Source organism: Anser cygnoides, chromosome 1 (genome assembly GCF_040182565.1).
Source record: "Anser cygnoides isolate HZ-2024a breed goose chromosome 1, Taihu_goose_T2T_genome, whole genome shotgun sequence".
In the NCBI taxonomy this organism is placed as follows: Eukaryota; Metazoa; Chordata; class Aves; order Anseriformes; family Anatidae; genus Anser; species Anser cygnoides.
In genome coordinates this window covers 114,029,142-114,044,066 of record NC_089873.1, presented here as the reverse complement: position 1 = coordinate 114,044,066, position 14,925 = coordinate 114,029,142, and the positions used below count along the sequence as shown (strand labels likewise).

Genomic DNA, 14,925 nt, shown 5'->3' with positions numbered 1-14,925 from the left:
TTCAGAAAGCTCAGGTTCAGTAATAGCTTTTAAAAGTAATTTCACAGAATTAATTACCACGTAAATGTCAATGATTCTCCAAGGCACAAAGGAGAGTTTTTCTGCAATCTGAGTAAATGGTTAACTATTCCATTTTAGTAATTTAGTAATAAAGGACATGCATTTGTGACTCCAATCCTTCTGCCATTTACTTCATTCCATCAGAATTACATTTCCAGTCTAAGCATTCAAATATATGCTGAAATTTCAGCATATAAGGAGGAGAAAAAGTGGGAAATACTACCTTTGCACCTCTGCCTGTGACCTTTCACAATAATCACCTCTCTTGGAGGGGAAAAAAAGGAGAAAGGCAACTCCCACTACTAAGCCAGCCCCCTCGCTGGGGCAAACACCACTTCACGTATCTCCTTTGTGCAGAGCTGCTCCGGGAGCATCATCCCAAGGATGGGCTCCCACAGCCTTTTCAGAGGGCATGTGGCACAAGCTGCCACTGCTTGGTTTGGGAAGCTAAGGATTTTTATTAGGGAATTAAAACGATTTCCCTCAGCGCCCATGTTATTGAAAGCAACTGGAATGTAATCACTCCTCTTGCTCAGCCTTTTATCAGTAAATAATCAGACACTGCAAATGGAAATGCATACAACTTCTTATCACAGCGTGACATTTTATTATCTGGGCAAGAAAATAATCATGCAACCTTCACACGGCATTGACTTACACCCCACGGCTGGAGCCCAAGGAGTGAGCAATTCCTTGCTTTTTAAAAGTAGCAGTAGGATCTGTTTCGGCTGAGAGACCAGGAAACAGGATGCGGTCAGCGATGGACCACAAGCAAGTCTGCTTGCTTCAGCTCCCCATCTATAAAACGTACAATATTTCCTTTTCCTACCTTACTCCCTTTACTATCTCTGATGAGGAGGGTCTTTCTTCTGCAAAAATCGTACAACCACCAATTCAAAGTGACTTTACCTGAGATAAACATCCTAAAAAAAGTGTAGCTGTATGATTAATTTCCATTATCACTTCCCCTTCAAAATATATATATATTTTAATAACCTTAAATATACCCTTGCATGGATCCATACAATAAATAGCACAAGGCTGTAAGAAAGGCCAAAGCACCAAGCCTCACACTAAGCAGGCAGAAAAAGAAGTCCCAAGCACAGTAGCACAAAAGCACCTCAGGCAGCAGTCACCAATGTTTCCAAAGAAGGCTGCAGCCATCCCACGGGATTTATGAACGAAAGGTTCGCTTTGACAACCAGGGACAAGGAAAGCTTCCAGCTCTGCCCCTGGTCCAGGAGGCTGGTAAGATCAGCCTTACTATGATGGCAAAGCTCAGGGAGAAGAGGCAGCATGGCTGGATTTTGGGCAGCAGGCTCATCTCATCACAAATTTCTGCTGATTTCAGAGAGCAAGAAATACAGGGTGGGCCCGTAGCCTGAATCAAGAAAAAGTGACCCCTGGCTAGCAAAGGGCTTAAGTGATTTTAAGCCTATATTTAAAGAAAACGCATGGTGAGGTGCTTTACTGCATCAGTGTACTGAGAATAAATAATAATATGAAAAGATCTAGAAAGTAGCTTTGAAGGCATTTACTTTTTTCAAGCTTTTTTTTTTTATTTTTATTTTTTGCATAAAGCAAGCTTGCAAACAGCAGAGATCTGCAGTTGCACTGAAAATAGATGCTTACAGCTTGTACAATATTATATGCACATAAAGTTTCAGGACTTCAACACAGACAAAAAGGGGACTCCAAGAAGTACGTCTAGATTTTACCCCCCCAAAAAAATCAAAAATTAGATGCAACATCCTCACTGTGATCTGCTGGACTGTGTTTTTGTAGAACAGGATTTGGACTACAAGCTGTCAGACCTGACTGCTCCAGCCAGCATGCCCCTAGGAGCATGGTGGCAACAAGGATTTTGGTGTGGTTTTCCAGGCTATTCCTAAAGTCAGCGGCTCCAAGGAACCTTGTTTCTTTGCAGCAGCCTAAGCCCTACAAAGGTGACAACCCGAACTGCCAAAAAGGAAAGCATGAGAAGTAACTATGAGAAAGACCGCATTCAGAAAACGTGCTTAGCTCTTTCAGAGAAAAATATTGATATTATTGCCTTTTTAACAAAAGTCTCTAAAGCACGACTTTACTGAAAGCAAAAAGGCTGTTGAACAAATACTTGCATCCCAGAAAGACAAGTGCAGGTGCACACAGGGTAGACACAATAAATAACCTGAAGAGTTGCGAAAGGACTTCATAATGCCGGGTCCTCTTAAGCTGCATCAGGGAACCCTAATTTGACACATTCCAGCTGGGAAAAGAAAAGAAAAAGGTAGCTGAGAAAAGGCAAATGCCCCTGGGAAGCCAGCCAGTTTCGTGCTTTGTAAGACACTCCCGGAAACAGAACCGCCCCGCGTGTTTTACCAAGCACACCTCCTGACTTGCTCTGGTACTTGGTGTACAGCTGTATATATTCAGAGTCAAAATCACCCTACAAACAGCAAACCAGCCAGCAGCCAGGAAAGCGGGGCCGTTCTGGTTCTGCAGGGCAGCCCCGCACGGCTCGGTCCCGGCCAGCTCCAGCCAGATGCTGCTTTCGGCAGGTGGAGCACACGCGGTGCTCCTGCCCTGCTCCACCACGCCGGCTTTCCTCTGAACCACTTCTCCCTCTGGTTCTAGGATAGCTTTCCTTACTCCTCGGTTACAGAAGCAGACAGGTCCCATAGCCAGCTGTATCAAAAAGGATGGCGGGGGGGGGAACAACATACAAGCTCCTGCTTTCTGAGGAAGGTACACAAGATGCAGTTTGAGAAGGATAAAAACCGAGCGAGGAGAAAGCAGGGGTGTGCTCATCAGGGAAAATATGGCATGGCTTTGACAGAAGGTGAAATGCTGTTAGGGATGGGGGGACAGAAGGGAAGGAGCAGCAGTCTGGTTCTACCATTGCCCAAACCTCATCAAATGTGTCCCTGCTCATTCCCCAGCAATTTATCTTACTGTAGCATTTCACCAATCCAACACACATCTTTGGCAAGCTCTGGGCAATTCCCTTTGCTTGGATAAATACGCACTACCTAATTTTCCCCCCAAACCTCTTTTAATCCATAAATAAGGATGCAGCGTAACTTCCCACATACACATCTTTGCTTTCACCCTCCTGAGTCCATTTAAATCCTGACTTCCTACAGTGAATCTACATTAAGAAGGCAGTATTTTCTTTTTGATATTTTCACTTTGATACAGGATGTCAGCTATTCTTCTTATAAACCATACCCATCTGGCTTTGACTCATTACCCTGATGAGCAAAAAATCAAAATCTGAAGTATAAGTACCTACTCAGTAATTATACTGTAATACTTGCTTACATCAAGCATCAGGTACAGAACAGAGTCCATTGAATGGGAATACAGGCTACGATGGTTTTTTTTTCAGGGACTTAAACGCCTGCTGTCAATGGACTTCATGGCTCCAGCTCTGAAAGCCCAGAAATTCAATTTTAAGACAGCCTTTTTGTACTTTAAATGGAATTTATATATGAGCTACAGGTCCGTCACATCACAGAAAATGGGGTTGGTCCTTCCCTAGCATGTAACACACTGCCCCTCAAGTCGGATACGTTAACTGTGGTGTATGGAGGCACTTGCTATTTCCTCTGTCTCCAGTCACAGCAAGGTTTCTGACACTTTAACTTTCTGGTTTATCAGAAATTTTGATAATTCAGCACATCTCTAAGCGTGTTTGACTGACCTGACATATCTCAAGGAATGGTGCAAGGAAATTCGGTATCAGTGAAGTAACCTTACTCCCTGCTAGGGATAAAATAACTCTCTGAATGAAAATAAATGACTTTGATTTAGAGACCAAGAATGTCACAAAAACTGGGTGAAGCTTATTACTTTTTGTTGGATAAAATCTATTACCTTAGGCTCAGGGGCAGCTTTTACTACAAAAAAATTTAACCCTGAAACTAAAAAAAACTGTTTTGGAAGAGTAATCTCAGAGAAGACCTTGTGCTCAAGCCGGGTTGTCTGGCTGCTTGTGCTCAGCACTTACAGCTAGATTAGTATCCCCAGAAATCTCTGGAATGATGAAATCTGTAGTTGTGATTCTGGTGTTTAAGTTGTCCATCTGTAAGAAAATTTAAAAGTGACTGGTAGATAAGCTTGGAGGTTTTTGGTGGTAGTGTTTTTTGTTTAATTTAGAAATACTCTTAAATCCTACATAACTTTTTAAATTGTTTAAAAATAACTGAATATTATACTATATTCAAATGGAAAGATAAATATATGTCATTTTCTGACAAATAAAAGGCTCTTGCCATGGAGGGGGGAACGGGAAGAGAACATACACATGCTTACTCTTAGAAGACCAGTGTCCTACGCAACCAGAAAATATATCTGAATGCCCTTCGCAAACACTTGCCTTTGAAACACCAAAGCCATCAAACATCACTATCTAAAGGAAACACACGCTACGTGCTGTTTCACGGGAAAGTGGAAATCAAATAAGTACCTGGTGAAATGCTTCGATACGGTGTTGCCCTTACAGCCAAGGAGTCTTTTGCTGTTCAGCTTCATTAAGGGCACAGTCTAGTTGCCTAAAGACAAAAGTCTGCTGTCTTTGGGGATGCCTTAGAGTAGCCTGTCTGGCATCTAGCTCCTGGTCCAGAAAGACATCGTCCCCCACAAAGGCTGCTAACCCTGCTAAGTGCTCTGGTATGAGATCTCTGCGTTGAACCCTGGCTGTCCAAGTTCAAATTAAATAGCACCCCATAGCAACCCAAATCAGCTTAAAAGCACAATTCCCAACACCCATTCTTGTGGAGCTGGCAGGAACTTTGCCGCCCACCTCACAGGGGGAGGCATGAGACAGCACAATCGTCACGATATTCAAACACATGCAGGCAAAATGGGAGCGAACCCATGCAAAGCAGCAGGAAGCAGGCAAGGAAAAAAACCTCCATGGTTGAAATAACAAGCTCATGATCAACAATGGTAAAAACAGGAAGCAAATGCTGCGACTAGTCATCTTATAGTTGGATCTGAAAAAGACCCGCTTACTTTCTGATAGTGATGCTTCCGTTTGTTACTCTCAAAACTTTATTACTGAAAGCACAGCAAGAAATTTAATTGCTTAAAAATAGCCAAGTCTAGCATAATGCTCCCTAGCCAGGAAACTGAGGATCATTCAGTCACTGTCACTATATTTTTTTCCTCGTTTTTCTCCTATTATGGGGCTTGCTTTTAACATTACTCTCTATTTGTGTTGCGCTGTCAAATGATGGCACAGACCTCCTATCTCAAGCACTCTGCGTGCAGGCACAGATAACAGGCAGACAATATCTTGGCCACTTACAAATAAGCCAAAACTGAGCAGGCAAATGAGCAGAAATAGGGACAACAAAGAAACTAGGACCATATTTAACTGGACAGACAACAATCCAACTATCTTAAACAGCCTAATCACTGCCCAGTTCCTATGAGCACAAAAATAGGGAGCAGAAGGGCGAAAGAGGTCAGTGGCACTTGCAAAGCAGAGGTGGGTGTCAACACCTCAAAAGCATTTTGAAATCACAGACAGGCACGTAATACTGATTTAATTGAGCATGAGCAGTGGGGTGGCAGGTGTATTAGCAACATGCATGTGAAGGGAAGTGTTTCGGGCTGGAAATGAACATTTGCATTCGGTTTGGATCATCATCTCACTACCTTAACTTTTGGGTTTTAGGAGTTGTTCAGCAAGGAGCATCACGCCTGTGGACCAACTGCTAAGGTCAGGCATAAGCACTCAAAAATCCCCACATGCAACAGTTCACGCTGTCTCACTTTGGAAACCACTTTCCTCCTTTCTCCTATCAAAATTCAGCAGCAGCTATTAAAGCATAACATTGCGCACGTGCTCTTAAAACCTACTTCAAGCCGCTACAGAGAACTTCCAGTCCTTTTATACCTCCTTTCCTTTGCCAAAAGACAGCGAGAGCATCTCCAGGTGACAGCAAGAGCAGCAGGAACCACCTCAACAGCAGAACAGAAAAATGCTTCCCATTTCCCAGCACTGCCAGCCCGGCACATTTTGGTCAGCAGGGAGATGCTGAGCTCTCCCATAAGGTTTTTTTTTTCCTTAGATGTAACTGGAGAAAACTTGTGCTGATATCAAACTAAAAAAGTTTAGCTCCCAGATGAGGTAAAATTTTCAAGCTTCCTAACACTCCTCCACTGAGATCATTAGAAAAGCAGCTGCAGTGATCTCAAGGCATTCATAAGTTACTAATGCTACATCAGTCATGTAAAGGCTCCTCCTGTTTTTCTTCGTTCTCAAATATTTTCAAAAAAAAAAAAATCCTTAATCCTAATTTTGGGGACTGCAGAGTCACAGCAGATACTCTTACTCTTATCAGAGCCTGCTCTCTAATTTTGGCTACGTTCTTCCCTAAAGAAGTGCACCCAGGTCCACCACCACACACACGGACATCATGAGTTTCTCCCTCTGCCACGCTCCAGCATTCACTAATGGGCATACGGGTACGAAACAGGCACAAGGGCGATACACAGGCAAGCACAAAGTCACCTCAGCCAGGCTGAGCAGTGGCAGCCCCTGCTGTTTGACGCACAAGCACAGAGTTCAGCCCCTGCTACTGCCCAGAAAGGCACCTTTACGCCGCAGCAACCCAGCCTGGGCTCCCAAGGTCTCGCCTAAACCAGACAGCACGTTCACCAACATCGACCATCACCATCGGTCATCCTTCTGGTACCACGAAAACGGCAGAAATTATTTTAAAGACCATCACAATTTTTTTTAATTTTTTTGGTCTATTTTCCTCTAAAACACTATCTTCCCTGCCCAAACACATGCAAATCGGACAACTGAAAGGGATGTAACGTTGCTGGGCAGTTTATTGACCTTCTGAATCCAAAACTGTCCAGTCTGGGGGCAGAGGAGGCTCTCCCAGTTCACCAGAACCGCGATCCTTGCGAACGCTTTCCATTTAAACCTAGAGAAACCTCAAGTAATGCAGCACGGAGCTCATCAGGGGAAACTCTGGGGGAAGCCACCTTGCAGGTCAGGTCTGTGCTAGTGGGATCGTGCGGTCCCACAGCTCTTGGGGCTGGGGGTGCAGGCACCGTGACCGAGTGGGGAGCCCAGTCCCGTCCTGTCCGCACCGAAGCGCGGGAGGAATGAAGGGTCAGAGGCAGGTGTATTTGGGGCATTAACAACCAAATCGCCTTGCCTGGGCTGGGCTGGTGTCTGCCAGATTTAAACGCAGGAGCTGCCCAGGGGGTCCTGGTGAAGGGAAGGGTCACCAACCCGGGGATCCCCACCAGCCCCCCGCACCCTACCTTGACGAAGAGGGAGATGTCGTGCTCCTGCTTCTCCTCCTCCTCCTCTTCCTCCTGCTCCAGCGCTGCCGCCGAGCCCGTCTCGTCCTCCTCGTCCTCCGCCCGGCCCCGCACCCCGTTCAGCCTCAGCCCCGCCGCCTCCGCGCCGCCTCCCCCTGCCCCCGGGGCCTCACTCTCCGCTCCTGCCCCCGCCGCCCCCGGGGCCTCGGCTCCACTCCCAGCCTCCGGCCGGGGCTCGGCTCCGTCCTCGCCGTCCGGCCCCGCGCCCTCCGCCTCCCCGGGGCTTTCGGGAGCCGCCTCGATCCCGGCCGGAGCCTCCCCGGGGCTCGCCCCCGACGGAGCCTCCTCTGCGGCCGCCTCGGGGCTCGCCCCCGACGGGGCTTCCACCCGCTCCGCGTCCTCGGGCTCCGGCCCTAGCGGGGCCTCGTCCCTCTCCGCCTCTTCGGGGGCTGCCCCGCGGGGGGCTCCCCCCTGCACCTCCTCTCCCGGGTCTCTCCCCGCCGCCTCCTCGGGCTCCGCTCCCTCAGCCTCAGCCTCCAGCACCGCATCCTCGGGGGCCGGCCCCGACGGGGCCGCCGCTGCCGCCTCTTCGGGGCCCGTTCGCAGCGGGGCCGCCTCCTCCGCCGCCCCCTCGGCCAGCACCGAGCCCTCCGGTTCCCCCCCCGGCAGAGCAGCACCGTCCTCGACGGGCTCCGGCTCCTCTACCCCCGACGGCTGCTGCTGCCCCTCGCCGGGGCTCTCCTCCCGTCCCCCGGGGGAGCCGCCGTCGGGGGGCTCCGCGGCCTCGAACGGCTCCTGTCCCGCTCCGCCGTCGGTGGGGACACCCGGGGGTCCAGCGGGGGGCTCCGCAGCCCCTTCGGGGGGCAGCTCCGGCTTCCCCGCCGCCGCTGCGCCTTCCTCGCCGCCCCCTGCCCGCGGGAGGTCGCTCCCCGACGGCTGCCCCGGGCTCTCAGCCATGTCACCGGGACGGGACCGGGACCGGGACGGTGCCACCGAGCCTGGGAGCAGCGCCGGGCACCGGGGGGGGCCGCGCCTGCGCTGCAGCCCCGGGGGCGGCCAGGGGGCGGCAGCCGCAGGTGTGTGCGCTCCTCCCCCGGCTTTCAGCCCTGCCCGCCCCGCCGAGACGCTCCCCGGCCGGGGGGGGACACAGGGAAGCGCTGCTGGCCGCCGCCCCAAAGCCGCCCCGACCCCATCCCGGGCATGGAGCAGGCAGCTGGGGGGCCACAAGGAGGTTTGGGGCAGGGTCATCCCGCAGGAAGCCCCCCCCCCCCCCCCCCCGGTGACAGGCAGCTTGTCGCCCTCGTGGGGTGGCTTTGCATCAAGAGGACAATCAGCAGGTTCGGGTGGAAGGGTAAGATTCAGCACGGGTTTGCTGGCAGGCAAGGAGAAGTGGTTTTGTAGGAGGTGCAGCAGGCTCCGGTCGGGCTTCCCTCCGAAGGGCGGCTAGTGGCGCTGGTTTATGGTGCTCGGTGAGCTGAAAACATCCCTCCTTTTCTGCTGGTAGAGAAAACAGTGGATGGGAAAGTAGGCTGACAAGAATGAGGTAGCATCTTTAAAAAACACGCTTCTATGTACGTGTATCTGAAACCACCGTGTGGAAAGAGTGGGGCCGAAGGCAGGATTTTGTAGTCAGCAGACAGAAGACGCAGCTGACAGGAGATGGGCAACACTGTAAAATAAATACTTCAGTCAGAGGAATGCTTGCTCTGATAAAAATAAACAGGTAAATAAATAAATACTCCTGCAACTGTTTTACATAGAAGTTACGCCCGCCCAGAGGCGATTTCCCAGCAAGACAAAGGAACGGGGAGATACAGACTGACTTGCTGGGCAGCCGCGATCAGAAGGGATGCTTCTTGAAGGTTTGGGCATTTCGGAATGAAAGCTTAGCCTTTGGCAACGGGGGTCTTGCAGCTGGACCCATAACAAGGCAATTATTTCACTTCTCTTGTGGGTTCTGACATCAGTAGACTGACACATCTCAGTCATCTCTATTCCTACCCAGATAATCCTGGTTTACTCATCCCAACCCATGCTGAAGGGTTCCTAACACTTGGCCCAAAGGCTGGCCACATCCCCCATGTGCAATATTTTACAAAGTTTTCAGAGGTGAGACAAGACACAAGCATTGGCATCCTTCATCCAAAGGTGGATGGGACAGCGGCAGGAAGGATGAAGGCTCACCTCTGATGAGGGTTTCATGGTGGAAAAGAACAGCAAAGCAACATCTGTGACGTAAAAGTGGTGGGAATTTTGCAGGAGACATGACTAAGGGTTACAGATGTAACTACCGAAGCCAGCTGCCTGTTTCATAGAATCATGTAATGGTTTGGGTTGGAAGGGACCTCAAAGACCACCCGGTTCTACCCCCTGCCATGGGCAGAGACACCTCCCACCAGACCAGGCTGCCCAAAGCCCCATCCAGCCTGGCCTTGAGCACCTCCAGGGATGGGGCATCCACAGCTTCTCTGGGCAGCCTGTGCCAGTGCCTCACCACCCTCATGGTAAAGCTTGTCTCACAGTTAATCTGAACACTCATCCTCATCGTTTGTCTGAACACTGCTCGTGTTTGCACCACCTGAGATGCTGGCTCCTGCTCCCAGGCCCCACGAGCTTGGGTTTGCTCAGCTCTGGTGGCTGACATGCCCCGATGGTTGGGCTCCCTCCTCAGCACGGCTTCTGCTGGCTCGCTGGGCTGCCTGCTCTGTGCGTCCTCTTTTTGGCTGTGCCTGGATCTGCATCACTCTTCTAAATCCCTCTGTTGGTCTGAGTTTCAGTTTTCGTTAAGGTATGAGCTTGACATGGGACTTGCATCGTCATGCTGTTTGATGGAGCTACATGAGCAATGAGTGTCTCTCCCCAGTACTCAGTCCCTGGAGAACACCAGTTCTCTGTTTTTGTCTGTCACCTGCTCTGTGGCTCTTATTACAAAACAAAGTGAGGATTTCAATGCCAGTGAAAAAAATCTTTCAGTGATAATTACTGGCTCAGGAGTTGCTTACTGCTGCCTGCTCTGCTTATGCCATGACATCCATATAGCCAGCAAGAGAGACAAAATAGGAAGAGTCGGGGGACAGGGTAAAGAAGGACAAGGTGGGCATAGATCAGAGAAGAGGCAGCCAGGTGACACTTCTGGAAATGTGCCATGAAAATTAGCTCTGTCCCAGCAAAGCCCTGGAGCTTCAGATCTTTGTTGTCCTGTGCTCTATGCATCCAACATTTCCCCTCTCAATTACCCAACAATTACTTAACAATTAATCTCCCCTGCTTCACACTCCTTTACGCTGTCTTCAAGCTCTTTATGTCCCATCTGTTTCTAAAATAGGCCCCCAGCTAATAAATATTATTTTCTCAGTTCAGCTCCAGCAAGGATTACTGCACACCTTCTTCGCTTAAAAGCCGGCTGCAGGTAATTAAATATCGCATATGTCAGACATTAGTGAACAGCACGAAGATCCCTTTACAGTCTGTTGGTGAACACGCTGTACCCCTGGGGGTTATCAATTAGGCTGTACTTGCTTGGATTATTGTCACTTCCTCTGCTTCCCTGACTGTGCAGTGAGTTGCGGATCCAGGTTACCGTTTTGCAGCCTGAGGTAAGGGAAAAAAAAATGCCTTTTGCATTACAAGGGAGCTGCCAAACACACAACAGCCAAATATTTAATGGTTCACCCTAACACAATGAGCAGAGAACTGGGGTAATGGAGCCAGCAAGGCATTTTTGCCTCCCTGTGCAGGCTGCTGCCTCACACAGCAGCCTGCTCTGCCTGTTTTCACTGCTGGCTCTGGCTGGGGTTGTGCTGTTTCGCCAGGTGGGCTCATCTGCTCATCCACACGTACCACGTTTCACAAGGGAAGACGTGCATCCCCAGGGCAAAACCTGTCTGCACACACTTTGGATTTTGCTCGTTTCTGCCAGATGCTGAGTAACTAATGTTGCACTGAACTCGGTGGGAAATACAGGTGAGTCTGGAAATGGAGTGGTATTTTCCAATGGTATTGGAAGACGATGATTTTTAGCACCTTCAAAATCCATTTTTGTCTCTCTGTTCTTTCTGTTACTGGTTCCTTAAACTTCTGCAAAAACGGGGCTTTCTGCTGCTTTCAGCCTGGCGGGCTGCTCCATCTGCCCCAGCAAAATTCAGAGCAGGAGACACCTCTCTGGAAATGGCAGCGGCGTGGTGCGTGCTGGGGGGAGGCCATCTGCATGCTCTGAGCTCCCCCGCACTAAGCTGCTTAGGGGCGATCGGCTCCCTCCCCAGCTGCTTACCCGCAGCCTGCTGGGGAAGGAGCTGGGTAGGGATACGTGCAGGGGGGACAGCCTACATGCAGGGGCAGAGGCAGCGTGCTGCTAGTGTTGCAACAAACCAAGCAGCAAGGCCAGCTCAACCCTCACCTTGTTGCTGACAGCACGTCTTGAGCAAACTCAGGACCTGCTCTCGTTTTGTTGCTATTCAGGGCCTCTGCCCATGTTTTTGACTCTGTTTGGGAAACCCCAGGCAAGCTTATTTCACTGAACTCCTTCTCCCTCATCACTTCCAAATGCCTTTGAGCCATGGCCATGCCCTTCCTCATCTACCATTACTTAGGACATGCACACACCACTATTTAAAGGACCGTCACGATTTGCAGGTGATTCAATAGGATTAGAGAAATGTTTAAAGCTAAGAGTCTTTGTGAGGATCTGGGTCTTATTGAGTAACTGTGATTTCATTATTGTCACCCTCATCGTTCCTCCTTCTGTTTTCTGGCGCACTGATTGTGGCACTGGATTTGGGGCGTGAGTTTTCCAAAGTGATGAACTGTCCCAGCTTCAGCTGAATCTCTTCTCCTGAAGGCATCTGAAAAGTAGTCCTTAAAATACAAGTTATTTGGAGAAGAAAATATGCCCTTACTTCTTTTGCAAAGCACCCAGGATGTATTACTGCCCCAAACCCAATGAACTACATGTGGTGTTCCTAAGGTTTCTGTTATAAATGCTACTTTTCTCACACTGTCCTGCTTTATGAAATTGCATAGGAAGCCCTAATCAGATCCATCAGAACATTTAACTCAAAGCTTCTTCTAGGGTCCTTCTTCAATATTAATAATGTATCTAGAATTTCTTGACCTTTCTATTATTTTAATTCCTATTACATTAACCTGTTATTTATTCTATATTAGTTCCCTATTTTATTATGACTGAAGTGTCTTGGAATAATTTCTTAAAATGTAATCCCTAATCACGATTCATTTGATCTTTTTATATTCTAACTTGTGTTTTAAATTTCAGTTAACCTTTTATAGCTCTTAAAAGCTTTTTTCCCATGTAAAATAGGATCACATTCTGTACAATTTCCACTTGCATTTGGCCTTTAATAGGTTCCTTCTTTGCAAATCTGAGATAATTTTTTAAATAATAATAGGTTTTAGAGTATTTATAGATTTGGGAATAAAACAGAATATTACAAAATACCGAGCTGATATAAAAGCAAGTTACATGTGCAATTGAGAGATACATTTATCATGACCAGTGGACAGTAATTGCACATTGACTGTTACACTTACTGGTAAATTACTCATTAGAAAATCACATCTCATCTATATGTAGCTCTCTATAAATTTATGTATAACTTTCACTTCAGCAGAATTTTCAGAAATATTTTTATACACTGTGATAGCCTTGAAAATAATTTTTCATATAATCAATATTCTATGCTTTTGCAACCTTGTAGTGAGAAGAACAGGTGATCTCCAGAAGTCATATTTTTCTTTTGCTACATTCCAAAGTAGAATTCCCATGACATCTATGCAGCTGACTTTTTTTTTTTTTTTTTTTTTTTTTTAAGGAATGTTTAGTGAAGCCTGTTTGGGCACTTAATCCTTTAAAAGTGATAACAAAGGGTAGAAAACAGTAGAAAAAGACATGCACAATCTGCCCTGGGACAGAATTACACACAGTTTGCCCTGTATGAGTCCTAGTCTATTTTTCACTAATATCCATTTTTTTTGCTTGCAGGTTTTGCCACAATCATTCTCTTTTTTCTTTTTTTCTTTTTTTTCTCTGTTCTTCTTCTTTTTCTCTTTCTCTTTCTTTTTCTTTCTTCTTTTCCTTCCTTTTCCTTTTCCTTTTCCTTTTCCTTTTCCTTTTCCTTTTCCTTTTCCTTTTCCTTTTCCTTTTCCTTTTCCTTTTCCTTTTCCTTTTCCTTTTCCTTTTCCTTTTCCTTTTCCTTTTCCTTTTCCTTTTCCTTTTCCTTTTCCTTTTCTTTTTCTTTTTCTTTAATTTTCCTTTATTTTTTTATTTTTCCCAAATTAGGAACTGAACCTCACTCTTTCTGCTAAAATCTTTGATACAACTTTTGTTGTTATTGTATTATATTTATTGTTCCTTTTCAGAAGTGCTTCCCCACAAAACCCATTTGTTCTACAGCACTTGTAAATGGGCTCTGCAGTAAATCAGTAACCAGGCTTCTTATTACTGATTGCTCCTGAAATAAATGGCTCATTTACCTCTACGGTGTATTACTCTTTTCTACCTAATTTAGGAGTTGACTTACCGGAGCACAGTTTAAAAATCAGTAAGAGGTACAGGGTAACCTGCTGTGATAGTATAATGAAGAGCACACCATTGTTGGATCTGGGCTGTACCCAAAGGTGGCAGCGACCTTGGGAGTCCAGCTGTGCCAGGTACAGCGCAAATACAGGCACCTCACTGTCTCACTGAGGAAGGGTGGCAGGAAGGGAGCATAACGAACCAGGGGAGAAGAGGGAGATTTGTGTGAAAGAGAAGAGATTGTGCAGATAGTCATTTAACAAAGCCACTGATCTGAATCAGTTGCACGTGATTTGTACATTACCTACTGCTTCAAAGACTCCTTAACAAGCCTTACCTTCTGCACCTCAGATTTGTTCTTAGCCTCCCCCTAACATCAAGGTAAAGAAGCCTTAGGTTCACTGCATTTATTTTATTTAATGACACTTTATTTGTATGTTTCTTCTCTGCCCTGGGACAATTCCTACTCTTCCAAACACTAGTGGTTCTGAAAAACACTCCAGCTAATTCTGCTTTTCCTTCAGGCAGAAGGAAAATAAAAACATTAAAATAACATTACACAATGTTCTATAAAAAACATTACACAATAGGGGACAGGGAGGCTATGGCCCTGATTTCTTATTCTCACTACTGTGGTTTCAACATCGTCAGTCTGCACAAGTTAAAGAAGAAAAAATAAAAATGGTTGGTGTGTTGTTACCTTGTTTGGTGCTTAAAAGGTACTGGTGAATGCAGTGAACTAAACTGCTATCAGAAATAACTCCTTAGGTTGTGCTGTTAAAGACATTTTGCTATGAGAGCCACAGTCATGAGACATTTTCAGTCAATGCAACTAGAAGTAGCTAATGGACATGGCTGTTGTGATACAGGCCACAGCAATTCCTTTTACGCTGTTTGTTGGCTACCAAGACCAAAAACCATGCAGACAAGCGACCTAAACAAATTGTTCTCAGTCAACAAAGGATCAAGCCCATGGCAGTGGTGTTACGAGATGCATACTTGCAGCGGTGAGGCCTGTGGAAGGATATCCAGCTGGAGTACGCACGCTCAGGACACCA

At 47.1% G+C, this 14,925-nt stretch overlaps 1 protein-coding gene across 1 annotated transcript in view; it reads right to left on the bottom strand.

Annotated features, from left to right (window-relative positions):
* CLIC6 (chloride intracellular channel 6) overlaps positions 1 to 8,391 on the bottom strand; it is a 28,249-nt gene extending 19,858 nt beyond the window's left edge. The window contains exon 1 of the mRNA XM_048071508.2: positions 7,336 to 8,391. Within this exon, the coding sequence (XP_047927465.2) occupies positions 7,336 to 8,292 (957 nt within the window). The 5' untranslated portion in view covers positions 8,293 to 8,391. The remainder of the gene's footprint in view (positions 1 to 7,335) is intronic.
* Between the last annotated feature and the right edge of the window lie 6,534 nt (positions 8,392 to 14,925).